At 39.6% G+C, this 19,536-nt stretch overlaps 2 protein-coding genes across 3 annotated transcripts; both read right to left on the bottom strand.

Annotated features, from left to right (window-relative positions):
- Positions 1–893: 893 nt before the first annotated feature.
- On the bottom strand, positions 894–13,261 carry LOC111576291 (anti-Muellerian hormone type-2 receptor-like). The gene is made up of 11 exons (XM_023281897.3): positions 11,273–13,261; positions 10,136–10,324; positions 9,312–9,476; positions 8,964–9,062; positions 7,405–7,511; positions 7,082–7,303; positions 5,469–5,583; positions 4,961–5,118; positions 3,023–3,179; positions 1,533–1,669; positions 894–1,431 (listed from the first exon to the last, which is right to left on the bottom strand). The coding sequence occupies exons 1-11, from the start codon at positions 11,307–11,309 to the stop codon at positions 1,315–1,317; spliced, it is 1,503 nt and encodes a 500-aa protein (XP_023137665.2). The 5' UTR covers positions 11,310–13,261; the 3' UTR covers positions 894–1,314.
- A 150-nt stretch (positions 13,262–13,411) lies between these two features.
- LOC111576289 (kelch repeat and BTB domain-containing protein 12-like) lies at positions 13,412–19,184 on the bottom strand. Of its 2 annotated transcripts, none has more exons than XM_023281895.3 (10): positions 19,027–19,184; positions 17,838–18,047; positions 17,520–17,701; positions 17,269–17,401; positions 16,554–16,787; positions 16,089–16,447; positions 15,733–16,006; positions 14,955–15,102; positions 14,670–14,867; positions 13,412–13,654 (listed from the first exon to the last, which is right to left on the bottom strand). In XM_023281895.3, the coding sequence occupies exons 2-10, from the start codon at positions 18,006–18,008 to the stop codon at positions 13,506–13,508; spliced, it is 1,848 nt and encodes a 615-aa protein (XP_023137663.2). In that variant the 5' UTR covers positions 18,009–18,047; positions 19,027–19,184; the 3' UTR covers positions 13,412–13,505. The 2 variants fall into 2 exon arrangements, with proteins under 2 accessions (XP_023137663.2, XP_035809481.2); XM_035953588.2 differs by having other exon boundaries at positions 17,838–18,060; positions 19,027–19,179.
- Positions 19,185–19,536: the final 352 nt, after the last annotated feature.

Raw genomic sequence — 19,536 nt, forward strand, 5'->3', positions numbered from 1 at the left:
CCTTAGAGTGATGAACTAGAACATCTGGAGAGAGCTTGGATTAGATCTACTGCTCTCTCATGTCAAAAGGAGCAAACTGAGGTGATTTGGCATCTGATTGGGATGCCTCCAGCGTGCAGCGGGGAAGGAGACTCTGAACTAGACCCAGAATTAGCTGGGGGGATTATATATCTCATCTGGCTCAGGAATGCTTTAGAATTCCCTAGATTTATGTCCTTCTCGCTCCCATTGCTGCCATATCCACCATCTCCCCACACTCTCCTTTTGCCCTTATCTGGTGCACGTCCATTAACTAGCACATACGCACATGGGACATGCTGGAATAGAGTTGTGATGGTTGTTCTTAGTCACTTCATTTCATATTGACAGATCCTGAGTCCTTTTTTTCAGCTGACACACACTATGGACAGTTAGTGAACAGTAAAGAGACAGTTGTTGAATTTTACAACTGGATTAGAATTGATGACTCAACCTTTAAAATTTAATGAGGTAAGTATCCATTTTAATGAATGATTATTTGATTCAAGAGTAATGCTATCAATGCTATAATGCTATAATTATTTGGAGCTGTAATGAATTTTCCATGGTATTTTGAAGTTGGTATCAACTGTGACCAATCTTTGTAATTGATTAGCAAAATATTATCCAAATCCAAGTCTAATAAAAGCACTACTAGAGCAATACTAGCCCATACTAGAGTGCATGTGACATCTAAGTATGCCAGCGCTGCTTTCGCTCACATCCTATCTCAAGCACCCCAACACTCAACTTACTTTGGCTTCAGCAAGAAACATCACTTCACTTTAACTGCACATCAGTTTATACATTTCATTCTCTTACCTTTATGGTGAAGCAGGCTCAGTCAGTGTACTGAGATGAGGTTAACAACCAAGAGTTTTAGTTCAGTTGTAGAGCACACAATTTGGTTTTATTTAAGCTTTAACATGAGTAAAAATAGGAACAAAATCTTTATAGCAAAGTAATCAATAAGTACTTCAAATAAAACACTCCTCCACCTTCTGCAGTGTCTCAGTTTTACACTGAAAGCACAGAAAACCTCAACGTTCCTCTAAATATATTTATATAATAAAATGCATGCAAATTGTTAGTTAAACTTCACCTATGTTAACAGAAAACGTGGTGAGATCTATCTAGTTGTTTAACAAACTATTCCTTTTTCCTTATTCCTTTTTTTTTTTTTTTACATGAAAATCTACCGAAAATCTACTGAAAAGCTATACACTGGTGACACAAAGAGAACAATACAAATACTTGTATTTACATACAACAAGCCAATCTGAAAACCAGACAAAGTCATAGGGAATGAGAAGACCGAAGCGAGACTAATCTGTCCACGACACAGTGAGCCGTCAGTCGGGCGTCTGGCTCACAGTCCCAGGAGTCTGCCAAGAGTTCCTCCAATGCAGATCCCTGAGAGTATAAAACGTTTACACATTCATACGCTCAGTTCACTGGGGCTACATCGCCAACATTGCTGTACATCCAAACACAAAGCCCCAGTGTTAGCATACCTGTGGTAGCAGTTCCCAGTGTTTGGGTATGGAGGGTCTCTCGTCCTTGTGAGACACGTAAGAGATGAGGCTCTCCAGTGTGACATTGGCTCCCAGCTCTAATTCATAAGGCACCAGATGCTGTGGAACAACACCGCCTAAAGACAGAAACATTTTTATAAATTATAACATTCACTTTGGAGTCGCGTTCTTTAGTGATCATGGTATTTGTAATAAATGTAGTCTGTAGCATTGGTGGCAAGGCTTAGTTAACTGAAAGCATCTAACTGAAAGCACAATGGAAAACAACAAATTAGCTGCAAAAGTTTGTTGCATTATATCCAACATGGGCCCTGTTAGCATTCCTGTCAGCTGGTTCAGAGCCAGTTGAAGAATAGCCCCAAGCATAAACCCCTGGTTCACCAGCAACCAATTCAAATACATTTTCTGTCTGATATATGACAAAAAAACTGACTATGTGGCAGCTCTATTTTGGGAAATGTGAATTTAGAGATTCCAGTGTCCACAGTTAAATAAATTCCTGGGGCCAGAGTGATATAGTAAGATGGTAACAATGACTGTTTATGGTAGTTGAAGGTCACTCTGATCAATATGGGCTTCATAGGCAATTGGAAACCTTTCAGAGTAAAACATGGCGGGGTGGGGGGTGGGGGGTGGGGGGGTAGAGAGCAGTCCTCATATGGTGAAAGGGTGTTAGAAAAGCAAAACACATGATACTCACAGTTGAGACCAGGGGAATCACTGGAGATTTTGGGCCCTAACACCTCACTACCATAGGCAACCAAGAAAATCGACACTGTGCAGACATGCATGAGACTTTCTGCACACAGTGGTGTTCACTATTTGATCCAAGACTGAAACCCTCTAAGAGAAAGGGCATTTTTTTAGAGTTTAAAAATAATTTTAATGGCAAAATTCATCAGTGGAAATTCTCTGAACTGTAATGAACTGAAATATATATTTCTGAAATATTGTACTACTCTTCAGTTAGATTAAATTAACATTAGAAATTATAGAATGACATAAAACATGACTGCATGGTGGACCTGGACTGGGAAAACTGAGTAAATATTATTAAAGTCTGTTATAGACATTATCAATTGGTTAAATTTTATAAAATGTATATTGGTGCTATTTTGTTAACTTAAATCAGCTGCGTGCACTGCAGTGTAAATTAAAAAGCACTAAATAACGCATGATATTGACCCAGATTACCTGCAGTTTTGTTTCATACCACTAGATGTCAGTCTTCATCAAAGCCATTTTCACTTACTGTATCTTGTACTTGAAAATTTATCCATTTTAACATCGCCTTTAGTTTTAATACAGATGGACTCACTCAATGCGTCAAACTGTCCAGCATCCAGTACAGACTACAGGCTGATTTGTCTCATAAGATGGTCACTATGAGGAAAAATAACTACTACTATAAGTAACCTTGGGCATATTTTTGACCAGGATATGTCTTCTATCTAATTAAGCTCACTTACCTTCAAATAAATCAGAGCAGCGCATCCAGATCTCCCACAGCAGTAGTCCTAAAGCATAGACGTCCGCCTGCATGAGAAACCCGCTGCTGTTCAGGTTTACGGAACCTTCCAGGATCTCAGGCGACGTATAATGCAGCGTGCCCAGCTGAGCATGACCCTACAGAAATGTAAATTTGTAGTTTCTAAGGAAAAGTGCAAAACACATGTAACTCTGCAACTTTAGTAGGTGAAATCTTAATGAGTTACAAATGTAGCCACATTTGTACAATTATGCAGAATCTTTTTGTTGATGGGATTTTTTTAAAGACCCCCTCTGCTGAAAGTTTTTAAACTTTGGAAACATCCATATGGTGTTTTTTTATATGCTGGCAGACACATCATGAGCAAAATAAGCACTCATCTGCATGGCTGAGTTCCACCTTGAAACTGTTGTGTACCAACGACAGTTTCAAAAACATACAAGGGCACTCCAAAAAGTTCTTGGCCTCACCAGAAAACATCACAGGAGAAAGATTATTCTTGCATCATTTTCAACATAGTCGACCTTTTAATGTTAATGCACGTTGTCCACTGATGTTAAAACTTTAGTATTCCTTTTGCAGAAGGTCACATCTTGAGCCTCCAGATACTCCTCAACATGCATGACTTCATCATCACTCTGAAAACTGCGCAACTGGGATTCAAATTTAGGAAACACAATGCCAGGTGGGGTGAATAAGCTGTATGGGGACAACAGTTCAACGCCTCCTGTGGTGTGTGGAGGGACTAATTGACCTCCAGCAACAGCACATTAGCTCAAAGTTTTCCTCTCCGTTTTCTTTGATTGCTTCAAACATTTGCGTTTTTGTGGACAGTGATGGAATGCTTTATAATGTGTAATTATATCCCAAGATGGGAGTTACACCCCTTGTTCTTGGGTGAGATCTTTTTGAAGTACCCTTATACTTAAAAAACTACGAGGAACCAACAGAAGGTAACTTGAAAGGTGGGCCTCTCTGTAGGATTCCATTATAGTCAGTTTCCGGTTTGAACAAGCATGGCTAAATAACTCCAATATTACAACTTGGCATTGTGTAGCGTAGAGTAGTTTTACAGTATTTTAGCTGCATTGTTGGTGAGCTGGTGTGCACGAGCTGCAGTGAACAGCAGAGGGTTGAGTGGAGAGATGGTAAGGAATAATATATCTGGGCATTAAAATAAAGGCAAACGTGTAGAGCTACACTGAGGCCATTTTAAGGCAAAAAGATTGTTTTCAGGGGGAAAAACGCTAAATATGTCATGGAGGTCCTCTGTTATCAACGTCCTCGACTTACGTCGTTGTGGTATTACGTCAGAACTGATCATGGGCCAGTCTTCGGTTTAACGTACAGTTATGTGATTATGTCAGAAATGGTTCAGTGAAACTAGTTGGCGAGTGAAGCAGATGAATATGGGGTCACGCGGTAAGTGGATGAATACTGTATGTACAGTAGTCACATGGCGCTATAAGACGGTTTTGTTTACATTTGCTGCCACATTGGATTATGCTACATTCGCTAATTTCATTATGGCTCCCATGCATAAGTCAGACTTACAGTTTACATTTTTGCCAGTATTTTCCTACACAGTTGTGTTTCAGTGTGAGCAAATGACTGTTTGTTGTTACTATAATTGTACAACTAAACTAATAGATATGGCGATGCACGTAAGGGCTTTGTTTGCATTTTCACTGGAGTTCTGACTTATGGTGAAAATCGACTTATGTCACACCGTAGGAACGGAACTCTGATGTAAGTTGAGGACCCCCGATATATGTATATGTATATGTATATGTATATGTATACATATGTATGCGTTTTTAGGGGTGTAATCAGTGACTGAAGCTGGACTCTAATGAGATGACTTCATTGCACCAAGAATTAACAATCGTGCTCTGCGTTCATCACTGGAACATCTCACCTCTGTGTTTGTGGTGTGGCTCTGGCAACAGCGACGCTCTGACCGAGATCGCAAAATGGTTGAGCAACCAAAGTCACACAGGACACAGGTACCATCTGCTCTCACCAGCACGTTGGAGCTACTGAGGTCACTGTGGGCCACAGGGGGTTTATGTCCATCTGCATGAAAAAGACACACATAATTAACTGTGAAAAGATTTGTAAACACATCGTACGTGCAGTTTGGATTTATAAATGGGTGCATGCTTGATCTAGAAAGACTCTCATACTCATTAAGTGACTGAATATGAAGCCTGCTTCATTATCACAATGAACAGACATATTTCTGAATATTTCTGAATCCCAGAAATATGTCTGTCTATTCTTTTATGAGAACTTGTGTGATAAAAACTCCCCTTAATGTGTTTAATTTTGTGTGATAACATTTTGGACACAACTGCTTTCTACACAGAGTGGCTACAATATGCACAAACACACACATCTGTTCACAGTGTTATTCTGGTCAGTACCACCGCTGTGAAGGTCAGAGTGGAGATAGGAAAGCCCCTGTGATAAAGACTGGCATAACTTCAGTGACGACATCCAGCTGGTGGTGTGTTTACACAGAAAGGAATGGAGAGAACCCTGAAATCAAAGAGACACCAATCAGTGATGTCTGACCAATTTCATCACACTGTCCTCAGGTTTATATTGGGCTACTGTGAATCCAGCTCCCGATGGAAGAAATGCTTATTATCTGCATCAGAACAAACAACAGAGAACATTAACTATTATCTCATCCTAAACAAAGAAAACCATATGTTTGTCATTTCCTAAATTGATTTTTTAACTTTAATTTTGCTGCCTGAACATAAGCTTACTGCTTTTAATGTGAGCTGACCTGAATTGAGGGAAAACTACTCATTTATTCAGATTTTTCTCAGTCTGAAAGTTGGAGGGGAAAATTTAGCCAAATGGTTAAGTCTGTCTTAAAGTCTTCACAATGGTTGCCTGTTTGTGATTTTAAATTCTTAGTCTATAATGCACAACGCAACCTTCGACCAGGTTAGGGCACTAGACGTGTAGGGTCAAGGATGTACATGACAGTGGAACTGCTTGTGGATCTCAAAAGAGCTAAAATTATTGAAATTGCCAAGAGATTTGCATAGAGTAGATCAAATAACAGACTTTCTTAAACGTAGGCTGAAACCCATCTGTCTTATGTCGTGTTTAAATAGGGAAATATTCTACTTTTAGTTTTACTGTTCTTCAAGACTGCCTTATGACCAAAATCAAGTGTTTTTTTTTTTTTTTTTAAATACCATATTAACAGGTCCATATGGTGCGTTTTATATGCCGGAAGACATATCATGAATTAAATAGGCCTGTACATACAGTATGACTGTCTCAAAAACACAGATTCAGAGATCTGGGGTTTCATACCTTAAAAAATACCGAAGGCACTAGTCCTGTCTACTGTTGGGGTCATGTTTCCCATATAACTAATGTTCTTTAGAAACACTTTTTGATTCAGATGTGTATGGGTTAATTAGTCCAATATTACAACTTGTGTGTGTGCACTGTAGTTTCACAGTGTTTGAGCAGAGTCAAGGGAGAGCTGGTGTGCCCGAGCTGCAGGCAGTAGCGGAGAAGTGCATGGAGAGAGGTGGAGGCTTGAATTCATAGGCATATTTCAAGGAAGGTAAATGTAAACCACTTCAAGGCAGGAAAGGATTATTTTCATCAATGACTGAAGAGGGATTTTTAAACTGTCATTGCTAAATTCTGTTTGAATACATAGTTTTCTGTTTTAGTGTAATCTATTTGTTTTTTGCAGTTTTCGCATTTTAGACTTTTGCCTTGTGTCTTTTATTGCTCATTTATTGTTTTTCTAATTTTTAAATGATCATTTTCTTTAAAATCTATTAACTTTATTTAATTTGCATTTTCATCACATTGTTTTATTTGTGCTATTTTACTTCTGTTCTGACATGGCATACATTCATCTTCCAGTCCTTCTTCTGTGAGTATGATGCATATTGAGAAAGTTTATTTCTTTGTCTGTTCCCTACCGCTTTCCTTGTAGAGCTGTTTACTTTACAGAAACAACATAGTTTCTTGTAAGTGTGTGATTCTGACTCACATATTCAGCAAATTGCAGCACAATGAAGCAGCTGTTATCGTTTGGTTTCCTCCCAGTACCAAGGAAATGGACAATCCCAGCATGTGTCATCAGTGGTAGCTCAAAAATCCCTTTCTCTGTGGTAAATTTAACTTTCCAGTCTGCAGGTAAAACTTTCACAGCCACCACAGATCCGTTGTATTTCCCTTGAAAAACAGTTGCAAAGTGTCCTTGGCCCACAATCTGTAAGACGTATGAACAAACAGGGAAACTATCACAACCTGATTTAAAGGCTAACCAATAATTCGCACACTGCCGGCCGTGGATTTGACAGCTGGGCTTACCTGCTGTAGCTCAATTTGAGAAAAGTCAATCTCAGAGGATTTTACTGTTTGACAGGAGCACGGTGATGATAAACTGTAGTCATCACAGGAGGATTGTAGATTCTCTTCTAAAATAATAGAATACAATACTTCTGATCATCATACACTCATTGACAAGTATCTGACACTGCAATAAAACAACTATTCATATGAAACTAGCCTGGCCAAACGGCTAGTGAAAGACAGAAATGTGAGGTAAAGGAGGAGTACTGTAGCAGAGTTAAACAGTAAGCTCAGTGTAGCAGAGAGAATGAAAGTGTTCCAAGGTCAAGTAAAGACATCATGAGAGCTGAAAGTAAGTTTAGAAAATGTGCCAACAGTCAGTGAGGTATATTTTTATCTTCTATGGTTGGTTCGGCAATTACAGTTTTTACAAAAGAACAATACAGCCTGTGTGATGTGCCGATGTGGTATATAGTTTATTTCCCTCTGTGTGAGACTTGACAACAACTAAACAACAGTTACCTCACTGTGAAAACAACTGATTTTTTCAACTTTAACCCCTTGACGCCTGAATTTATTTACAATTTAAAAAAAACTTGTCTGTTTTTGCTTCCCAGCTGATGCTAAAATAAGTGGCGATTGTACATTTTTCTATTACACATAGAACACATATAGAATAAATAATAACAGATATATAATAATTAGGTCCCACTCCGGTCCAATGAGAAACCGGTGCTTGCAAAAGGTTCCGAGGTACGCATTGAATATGCACAAACCGGCATTGGGGGAATGGATACACTATCTCACCTGCAGTCTGAATGAAAGTGGTTTGTTGTGAATTTGCGACAATAGGCATCAAGGGGTTAACTAACTCATTTTACTGTGACACTGGACCAGCTTTAAAAATACAATGATTAGGCCTTTTGACCAATAATTGATTTGGGGCTTTTCAGAATAAATAGTCAAAAATAAAGACAGAGAGGAAATAATAATAAAAACTCAGTACATTTACACACAACTCTGTGACTGCTTTAATTGAAATGCGAGTAGCACTTGCCCCAGCAAGTGTGAAATACAAAACATACAAATTGTGCCAATTTAACAGTCCTTAGTCATGTATGTAGCACTGAGATTGATGTCTGTGTTGTTGCGTGATTTATATGTATTTTTCAGCACAATTATTGCAATCATTATCAACAGTATCGAACACTAATTTTACATCTATTAAAACCCCACTGCATTTAAATTTTTGTCAACTGCAGTAGCCTTGATAATTCTCGTAAACCAAGTAAAATGATTAGATCTAAAAATGCATTCATTAGTCACTCAAATACTATACTTCTTAGTAACAAATTTCTCCAATTATCTGATAAGTTTCCAATAGACCTGAAAATTGATGAATCGATGGAGTTCTGTTGCATAGTGTAATAGCGATATAAAGAATGAAGACATACTGCTGCAGTCAAACCCAACTGGATTACTCAAATCGACAGTCAAATGGAATAGCAGTCTTAAAATAAAACTGAAATTCATGCCAAATAAAAATAATTATTCCTTGAATACACAAAGAATCTTACTTTTCTCTTTGAAAAGGTTTCTCCTTTTGGCAGCAATAATCACGATAAACATGACGAGTAAAATCACAGCCAGAGGTACAGCCATTTTCAAGATTTCACCTAAGAAAAACAAAGAAAATCTATGTTAAATGTTATTTGGGAATAATAAATAACCCTCCTTCAGACATGCAATTTAAATGCAAATATTTCTTGAATGTGTTGAGAATATAGTATGATATTAGCTAATAAAGGGCAAAAGGTTCTGGCCAATCAATGACATCTTCCAAATGTCAGGATTTTAAAACTAAAGGTGAGTAGAAGTTGTTTGCTTGGAGGAGAAATAACAATTATATTTTATTCTAATCATACCTGCAGAATAAGAGTAGGTGTGCAGAGGCTCTTCTGACTCTGGGGTCCAAGTAATGTTGCCATTGCAGAGGTCTGCGTTGCACACACACTTCAGGAAGCGATTGTTGAAGTGTGATTGTGCTTTACAGGTTGCACTTGGGCAGGATTTTTCAACCATATCACAAGCTGCAACAGAAAAATCAGTGGTACAATAAACAATTTAGAGGTTCCGTGTGCGACAGTCAGACCCACTGGGTGTTGTTAGAGCTCCAGCATCTCAGATTGCAACAAATGGGGCACATTTCCTCTCTTCCCTTTACATCTTATTTACAACAAGAAAAAGTGTGTACACGAGAGCCAACAAAATAGAACTACAACCATCGGCCCACATCAGCACTGTAAAATACTTGAAGAATGGCTGTAACAAGCTGTGTCAAAGGGAGGGAATCACATGCAGGCCTGGCTGGACCAGCTGCCAAAGCGTAGGACAGAGAAATTTAGATGAAAACACACACAGAGGGATTGGTGACTAAGTTAAGGATGCTTTTACTCCACAGCAGACCGTTGTTTTCTGCTATTGACACTATGATCGTAATCAAAATCTCACATATTACCTCTTTAAAGATAAATATAGTATATGAGAAACCAGCCAAGACTGTCAAACAACATGGCCTACATACTACACATTACAGAAACTGATCTATATCAGTTTATAGCACTTGGAGGCTTGAAGAAATTCAATTTTAGATCCTTTCCTAAAAATATCTATAGCATAATGGTGAAATGGTATAACGACGAATCCAGCATGTAGTTCTGACACCGCTGCAGATATTAAGGTTTCTTACCAAGAACGTCAACCTTTGGCTGGCCGTTTACGATCAGATAATATCCCACACAGCACTGGGTGTTCTCGCACAGCTGCACCGATCCAATCACATTTCCAGCAGTAGTGTATTTGTCGTAGTTCTGTGACGTCACTTGAAAAACACACCTCCGTAATGAAGACTGGCTGGAAATGCATATACAGATGCATTCTGGGAAGAGGAAGAAAGACGAATATCTGTGTGATGACAATCCTTGTTAACTTAGTTAGTATTGATAAAGGTTCTATTGTGAGTTTCTGAATAGTGATTTTTGTATCATGACTTATAAACTTTACTAAACACACCAATTTAATGCTTACATCACCCAAGACAAGTACGTCTGAATTAATAATAGTAGATTACAAGACTCAGTCATGCACAATCCATGAAAGAATCTCATCAACACAGTAGCTCAGTTACAGAGCATATTCTGGTGGCATCCCCAGATCTGAAGCATAAATTCATGCATTCATTTACTGACCTGGGTAGCCAAGCAATAAATCAAGTCAAAGAAGTTAAAAAAAAACAACAGAAAATACAAAAAAACCCACATTTGCTATAATATTATCAAATTATTGATAAGGTGGGTTACACTGTGGGCAGCAATTATATTGTATTTGTTTAAATTTCGAGCCGTGAAGTTCACAGATTTAACTATGAACAGTTTATTTGTGCTGTCTACCATTGGATGCACGTACAGCTGTCACTGGAACATTTCATACTTATGAAATCTTGAAAAATGCGGTATTCTAAGGCCCATTCCTGCCCCACAGTACACACACAGTGAGGTACCCATTGCACTGCAAACTGAGCCTCGTTTCTACTATTTGGGCAGAAATATGAATAATTCATAAAAGCCTGTCAGTTTTTGCCATAGACTGTACAATATAGATTTCTTTATTATACAGTCTATGGTTATTGTAACGTCTTCAGTATGGGAGTAATTCAGTACAATGCTTCAGCAACACAACTACAAACAGCAGTCAAATTGCAAATTAGAAAACAACGATTTATCAAACATCTGTCCTGAAAAGAAGAATAACTTATTATGTTTAATAACTTTAAAAGATTGAGCGTTTTTTTCTTCTTTAAAAAAAAAAAAAAAAAAAGTGTACTCACCCACAGCCAAAAGCAGCCACTGCTGTTGCAGGATCATGGTCACTCTCAGGCCAGAATGGCCAAGCAGGGAGTGAATTATCAATCCTGGGAATGTGAGAGGAGTTTCCCACGTTTGCCTGCATCACTCCCACTGACACACACCTGCATATTGTATCCTTGCACGTTTACACACACTCTGAAAAACTCCTCAAGGCCGCCACACCCCCACAAATGTGCATTTAGTTAGTGCTGTCATTTAATAGTAATTCCGATGAATCCACTCCCTTAACAGGCCAGAAGAAGGGAAGCTGTGATGCATTAAAGGGGGAAAACAATTCACCCATAACATCATCCATCCATCCATTTTCTATACACTGCTTAATCCTCACTAGGGTCGCGGGGGGGGGGGCGCTGGAGCCTATCCCAGCTGACTCAGGTGAAGGCAGGGGACACCCTAGACAGGTCGCCAGTCTGTCGCAGAGCTACATACAAAGACAAACAAGCACTCTCACATTCACACCTACGGGCAATTTAGAGTAATCAATTAACCTCAGCATATTTTTGGACTGTGGGAGGAAGCCGGAGTACCCGGAGAGAACCCACGCATGCACAGGGAGAACATGCAAACTCCATGCAGAAAGATCCCGGGAAAGCCGGGACGCGAACCAGGGACCTTCTTGCTGCAAGGCGAAAGTGCTAACCACTACGCCACTGTGCAGCCCCCCATAACATCATATTACACAATAAAAGGCCAAATAAATAATCTGATAGTCTGTGTTACCAACAAAATCTTTTTGTTGTTAGATCATTTATGATGTCCCAAAGCCTGACAATTTTGTGTCGAAATAATGTGTCGAAATACGGCAACAGATACTAAAATTTTTTTGTGTGTTATTTGTTGACATTTTGGTAGTTACTTTCATGATCATAGTTACTATCCACACAAAGACTGCATGTAGCTTGCTGTGTAAAGTGGAAAAATGTTTGTAATAGAAGACGCATGTAATATTTTGACTTAAGTAAATTACACTTAAAATAACAATTAGCAGTAAAATATCAGTAAAGTAAAAACACCTTACTTGAGTGGCTCGGCTACGACGTCACTCTTGTGGGCGGAGACGGCGGACTTGAACCCGGAAGTTGTAGGGCACAGGCCCTGAGGAAATTTCTATTTTGGAGCTTGAATTAGAGTTTATGTTGTGTAGAGGAGAGAAAGATACACACCTGAATCAGACGTGACATGGGGAATTTGGGTGCGAGGACTTCCGGAGCGGGAGCGCTCAATTTTTTGTGGAGCTGGTGCGGGTGGACCGACGGGGCGGGCGGGGCTGGGACACCGACATTTCCTGGTGTGAAATTGAAGTTATAAGCTGAGGTAGTCTAAGCAAATCAAAAGTTTGTTATGACTTACGCCGCTCGGAGTTTGAATCTGACTGCTAGAAGCTCTTACTGCAGGCCCGGAGTGGCTCATCGGGAGGACCGGGACTTCCCGGTGTGCCGGTCGATGTTTGGGCCGCCAGGGCCGGTGTTCACCATTTTTTGTGTGCGTGTGCTCAGTCCATAGACTCATAGACTGTATATAAACTATACTCTATATAAACTCTATATATAATCTATATAACTATACTAAATCGCCATTGGCCATAATTGTTTTTTTGGTCACTTGGTTTTATTATTTATTCACAGATGCATGATTGTGCAATCACTTATTTCTCTGTAGTTTGAAATAATTGACTTTTTAAAAAAAATTGTGTTTACATTTTAACAAAGTATTTTTTGGTAAATTATTATAAAAATAATCTAAATTCTATCAATCATGATTTAATATTGAAGAGCAATAAAAAGGGAAAATTTTGCTTTTTTAAAAAATATGTTTATTTTATAATCCTTAAATTGTTTTAAAAGCTATAAAGATATGATATGCTCATAAGCGGTTTTGGGGCTGTGGGTAGGTGTTTGCTCAACATATGTAGAGTCAGGCCAGCCCATATTCCCAGTTCTAAGCTAAATTAACAGTCTCCTCACCGCAGAGTCATATTTAATAGACAGACATGAAACACTATTGCATTCTTTGGGAAGTTACTGACTGACATACAGAACAAAGCAGCAATCATGCAGACCTTGTTGTTGATACATTACAAATCCAGGACTGAAGCCAAGTTTAGATGAAGTTTTATGACGTTTAATGAACAGATGTTCACTTCTCACATATACTGAGCCCTAGCGTTGTTACTCAGAGTCAGGAGGAGATCTGTTAGGGTGTGAAGAGGCCTCGAGGATTGAGATTAGCAACTAGACAGACGTCATAGCTGTCGTGCATGGCTGCTCGTCTTTCCACCACCGTCCACACATTGTCCGTAGGGTCCAGTTCCAAAATCTCCTTGGTGATGATCTCATGACGGCCTGCAGACACAAGACAAAGTATGTAAGTGGTAGCTTACCAAAATCTAATTTCCAGAGACACTGCCTCATCAGTTAGCTGGGATTCCCTAACTCTGACAATGGAAGATCTGCCTTAGGTTGGTGCAACAGGAGGAAGTTTTGTCAGCAAATGCTATTTCCTCCAAGTCAGTCTGGTAGAAATGTTTTTGGAGACTATGCAAACCAAAGAACTGCAAAAAAAAAAAAAAAAAAAAAAAAAAAAGTAATTGTGTCAATATATAATTGCGGGACTTTTTGTATCATAGTTGACATTTTTGCTGTTTTCAGGGCTAAAATCAACATGGACGCCTATAACCAAACACCACATAACATTTTTAGAGGAAGATTCTTCTTCATATTATACATACAATTGAGTAAAACTGAAAGTTATTTCTAAAGATATTGTAGTAACACTGTTGACATGCCATAAATCCACACTTGACTCACACACTACTTTATATTAAATAACTCAGAAAGCCTTGGAGTCTTGCCAGTCTTTTCTTCAGGAGGAAATGACATCATGTGGAGCAGGTCATGTGATCTGGAATTAACACACTTCCTAGAGAGGTGTTTTTGTAATGGGTAACTTAATTGAAAGTGATTTCTCGGAAACAGATACAATTTGTTATTTTCCATATAAAATTTGATATATTGCCAAAAAAGTATCTGTCATGATTATCTCAACTTAATAAAAAGAGCACAATCGAAACTATTTTTGAATAAGCTCATTTTGTTATTGTTTAGCTAATTAAAAGGTGGTTGTTACTAAATCCAGACGGTTATTTAGTTGACATTTTAGTGATATCCAGTCATTTTTTATTAGTGATTGTTTCCATAATAAATAATTATGAAATTTGTAAAGACATGATCACAATGAACATAAAAAACATTAGTTTTTTAAAAACTTTTATTAAAAATGTATGCAAGATTTATCCCATGGACTTCAAAAGTCCCTCAGTTACATAGTGACCCAATTAACAGGTGTTAGATAACTGACCGGCCCCCTTGTAGTATCCACAGAGGTAAAGCTTTCCCTCCACTACTCCTATATTGGAGGCGTTGGTTCGAAGGGCGAGTAGGGATGTGGGGAGGGTTGGTCCGGCTCTCCAGGTGTCTGTGTCTGGGTTGTAGATCTCCACAGAGCTCAAACAGCGCCGTGATTGTCCACGGTCCTCTCCATCACAGCCTATACCACCTAAAAAGGAACACAGATAATCTTGTTCCTATGCACAAAATACAGTGCTACACAGTCCTGGACAGTAATACAGTTTTGTAGTCTGACCTAATATGTAGATTTCTCCACTGAGAACAGCTGTGCCACAGCGGTACCGTGAGTACTTCATCCTGGCACACTCTGTCCACCTGTCTTTGCCAGGGTCAAACTGAAACACACGGTTACTCAGCTTGTCAGGCTCATCATCTGGCAGATCCTGGAGGATGAGAAGAAAATCAAGGCAGAGAGGAGGGAAAAAAGACAAGAAAATACAATATGTGAAAAATGGAAAAAAAAGGGATGGAAAAAAGGCTTTAAGTCACAAAAAAATTGATGGTGTCACTACATTCTATGTAAATTTTACATGATTTTATTTTGATAGTACAAAGTCTTGTTGGAAATATATGAAGTTTAAACATCATCCCTTTGTCTCATGGCGCTTTTTAAAAATCCTTTAGAATGTTACCAATAGAGGGTGCTAAAGTCATGAATATGCAAATTCTCCACTTTGTGAATTTACAACCCCTGAAAACATGGCTTTAAATTTTAAGTGTTTCTTCATAATATTGAATGTTTCTGAAGAAATATGCAATGATCAAGTGTTCAATAAAAATGTGCCTAATTTCTTTGTGGAAACTGTGATATCAAGGTTTTCCAAGTGAGCTTTTCCAACTCAAACTTAATAAAACAGCAAAAAAACAAAAAACAAAAACAAACAAAAAAAAAAACAGCTATAATGCTATTCATGTAGGAGCCAAGTGCATAAACAGGAGTTTTTAGGTACCCTTCCCTACTGTGCATTTACTATAACCTGCAAAACTATGTATACTGACTGGTCTGTGAATACCTGTGGTGTCCAGCCGCCCAGCACATAGAGATGCTCCTTTAGGCTCACGGCACAATGGCAGGCTAAAGGAAGCGGCAGCGGAGCAAAGCTGAGCCAGCTCCCTGCTCTCTTCAGCGACCATCTCTCCACGCTGTCTGTGATTATGTAATGATTGTGCACTTTCATCTGACCACCTATTAAATAGAGGCAGTCGCCTACCAGCCCTAAAGCATACATGTCCCTGTATGCTGCTGAGCATAACTCCACCCAGCTGTTCTCCTCTGAATTATCGTACCTGGAACACAGACAGGCTGTTCAGATTTCCACTGCAGTGCCATTCAAAAATCTGTATTTTGCCTACATTACCACATACACACCTGTAGAAATCAACCCTTTTGATTCTGTGTTGGTCTTCTGCCTCTATGGCCACCACTATATTATTGTCTCTGGTCACTACTCCTGCTGTGATCTGTCCCATACCTCCACAGGCCCTCAGTGGAGAGGGGATGTAGTAGATCTTTCTACCACGGGTGTCAAAGCAAAAACAGAGATCTGCAACTCCTCCCCGTCGGGCAGGCACTCCCTCCGTATTTATTCCGCCCAAACAGAGCAACAGGTCAGTTGTTTCCATGCCATAGCGAAGAGCTGGACGAGGTGGAGCTGACGATTCACAGAGACCTGAGGTCTGGAGAGCAGCATCAATCATCCCAAAGCATTCAGCATCCCGTAGCAGCACCTGGGAGATTCATAAATAAGCATGAAAGTCCATCAGTCTACTTATCTTGTGATAAATGTCGATGAGGAGCTTTGACTTGTGGCCCTTGCCTCTCATCCCTTCTCACCGGGTTTGTCCTCCTAGCTTTACGGAGAAATCCAGGGTCTACCAGCTCCAGTCGAACGCGCCGGAGTAACTGCACGGCCTGGGCTTCGCTTTGTGAGTCACCCCTTCGCCTCTCCACCCAACGCAGCACCAGCTCCAGCACAGCCTCCTCCTGCGATATGTTGAGGTCATCTGAGCCCAGCAGATCCCCAAGACTCTGGGCGTCCAGCTCCACCACTTCTTCTTCCTCACAAACCTAGATGAAGCAAGAATAAAGGGAAAAAAAACAAAAAACAATGGCATTGATATGAAAAAAAATGAAAAACACCACAGTGGATGGTAGCCGAGATTGTTGAAAAGTTGGATCATAACATTTGTAACTGTCAAAATACTTTTACGCCTGTGGATGTAAAGTTTTCTGCCACCTACAGGCAGTGCGTCAGAGGAGTCAGAGAGAGGGGCAAGTAGGGGACATTCAGGCTTCATTGTGACAAAAAGCATCATGGAAGATCATCTGTTCTGGAAATTTAAAGCAGGCTAATCCTAAAGGGCTTATATAAGGGGATCTTCTTCTTCTTGTCTACATAAATATATCAGAAAGCAGGTGTTTTCATTAATCATATTCAGGACATACGTTGTTTTCAGGCATCATAACATGTTTTGTCTTTGAGTGTGGAACACTTTTTGACGCTTCGAGTTAAGAAAATATTTGCCACTTGTCATACTGAATGCCTCACCCTTGAAAAGTGTTGATAGAGGTATTTCAAGGCACCATCAGCCAGACCGGTTGCCCCCAGGTCTCTGGCCCAGTGGTACAAACCGATGCAGTTTGATGGGTCCATGCGGGCCTCCATATGGCTCTGACACAACCTTAACTCAGTAACATGTAGGAGATGATATTAGAAAAACAACTGTCAGTACTTCCTCAATAGGCCACTGCCTAGTTAGAATAATAATTGACATCCCATCCTCCAGGTTCTTCTCCCACCTGAAGGCTCCATCTATGTGCAGCAGGAAGGCCGCAGCAGCCACGGCCTGGATGTTGTTGTTGGAAAGAGGGAGCTCAGCACGGTACATGTAGTCCAGGAGCAGCTCCAGGCTCTGGGCAGGAATGTCTCTGAGAGGCACCTCTCCTCCTCGGGTCTCCTTCAGACCGCATGTAAACATGGCCTGGACACAATGATTTATCAAAGAAATAATGCAGCACGATACAATCACAGTAACATAACATCATAAACACACTTGCTTATAGCAGTTTTGCATTAAACATTGTTCTCCTCAGTACATGCATTATGAACCGCTTTACCTGGAAATATGGACTGAATGCAGACAGCACCACCTTGTGGCAATGGAAGGGAATCCCTTCTGCCAGCAGCACCACATCAGTGAGCTCCTCAGCTGCTCTCATCCTCTCCAGCTGCATGAGCAGAAGTGAGCCGTGTTCTGCATGAGCAGCGTGCAGCAACTCCACATCCATGGACTCTTGTTCTGGATGTCTGCACCCCTTATCTGAGCACTGAGATAAAGACCTTGTGACAGAGTTACGCCAAGCACATCTGAGAAAAAAATCTGAGACGTTCAACCTTGATCAAGCAAATACATGTCAGTACTATAATGTTATTTCTAGCTTATTGCTTTTTGTTCACAACAGAAATAAAATGTTGTTGAATTAAACATAAATCCAGATTTTGAAATTCTTTTGATTCTGAAGTTTATTATCTTACGATATCATGCAAAACTCACAGTGAGGTGACATCTAAACACCCAGTTTCCACTTCACACTTGTTTTGCAGTCTTTGTGTAATTTGTAATTAAGCTCAAACATCCACAGTATTGCAATTAGAATAAAATTATGAATCAAACATCTTAAATGAAATGCGGCATGAAAAGAAAAATGGATTTTTAAGTGAAGACTTAAGGCTTAATAACTGTCATTATCTCCAGTGTTCTGGATCCATGCACAAAATTAGGCTCCACTTTCTGTTTATTCCATCTGAGCTAATGAATCCCCACCAGGTGTTTTGCACAAGTGACTTCACTCATAACAATCGCTGTGGTCACCATTTTATGATCACACTAAATGTGCAAAACACTGTGGGCAGTTGAATGTTGCCCAACGCTGCACAAGTGAAGGACTGAAGGTAAAAGTAATTGGGTCCATCTAGATGAACGGATTGCACAACACGCTAGAACTGACAGAATGTTTCTATCATTTTGTCTTATTCAGCTGCAGGAGAACACGTTACATACTTGAAAGAATTGCAACTAATGACAAACAAAAGAATAGAGCCTCTTGGACTTCTTGTTTGTTGTTCGGAGGGATACTTAATGGCATTTAAACTGGCTCAGGCAGCAGCTGTGTATGGAATCGATCATAATACAAGAGCTCAACATGAGCAGGTCACCTACCAGACATGAACAGGCAGCTCACAGAATGAGTGGTAGCATGTTAGCATGACTTTAGCTAAGCACATGCAGAAAAACACATATCATACCAGTGGTGTCCAAAAATTATTCCAGGTCAAGATTTAGAAGGTTCAGAACCGATATGATGTCTCCATCGCTTTGGCTACAACATAGGGTGGTTTATTTTTGTTTGCTGGCAGATCTGTCTTGTGTTCTGTGCTATTTACTGACAGGGACTAGGGGCAATTGCATGCTCACTAGTTTTAAAAAAAAAAAAAAAAAAAAAAAAGTTTAAAATAGACCAGCAAGTGCGTGTAGAGCTGTTGGTCTGTTCAGGTTTCTAGAAGTTGCAGTACAGTCTGTCCTTGCTCTCATTTAAACAGTGTTTCACAGTGCTTTCTGCTGAAGATACATCTCAATTTGTCTGTAATTTTCTTTCTGACGTAAAGGCGCAAATTTCATGTACGAACTACAAGAATTAGCAGCATTATATTAACAAGTGGTTGACATTTTTGAGTATAAAATATAATTCTCTGGACATAGAGAAAAAAAATCAAGGGGAAAATACATTTCAAAGGGCACATGTAAGTGGATGTTTA

Source organism: Amphiprion ocellaris, chromosome 8 (assembly GCF_022539595.1).
Source record: "Amphiprion ocellaris isolate individual 3 ecotype Okinawa chromosome 8, ASM2253959v1, whole genome shotgun sequence".
Classification (NCBI taxonomy): domain Eukaryota; kingdom Metazoa; phylum Chordata; class Actinopteri; family Pomacentridae; genus Amphiprion; species Amphiprion ocellaris.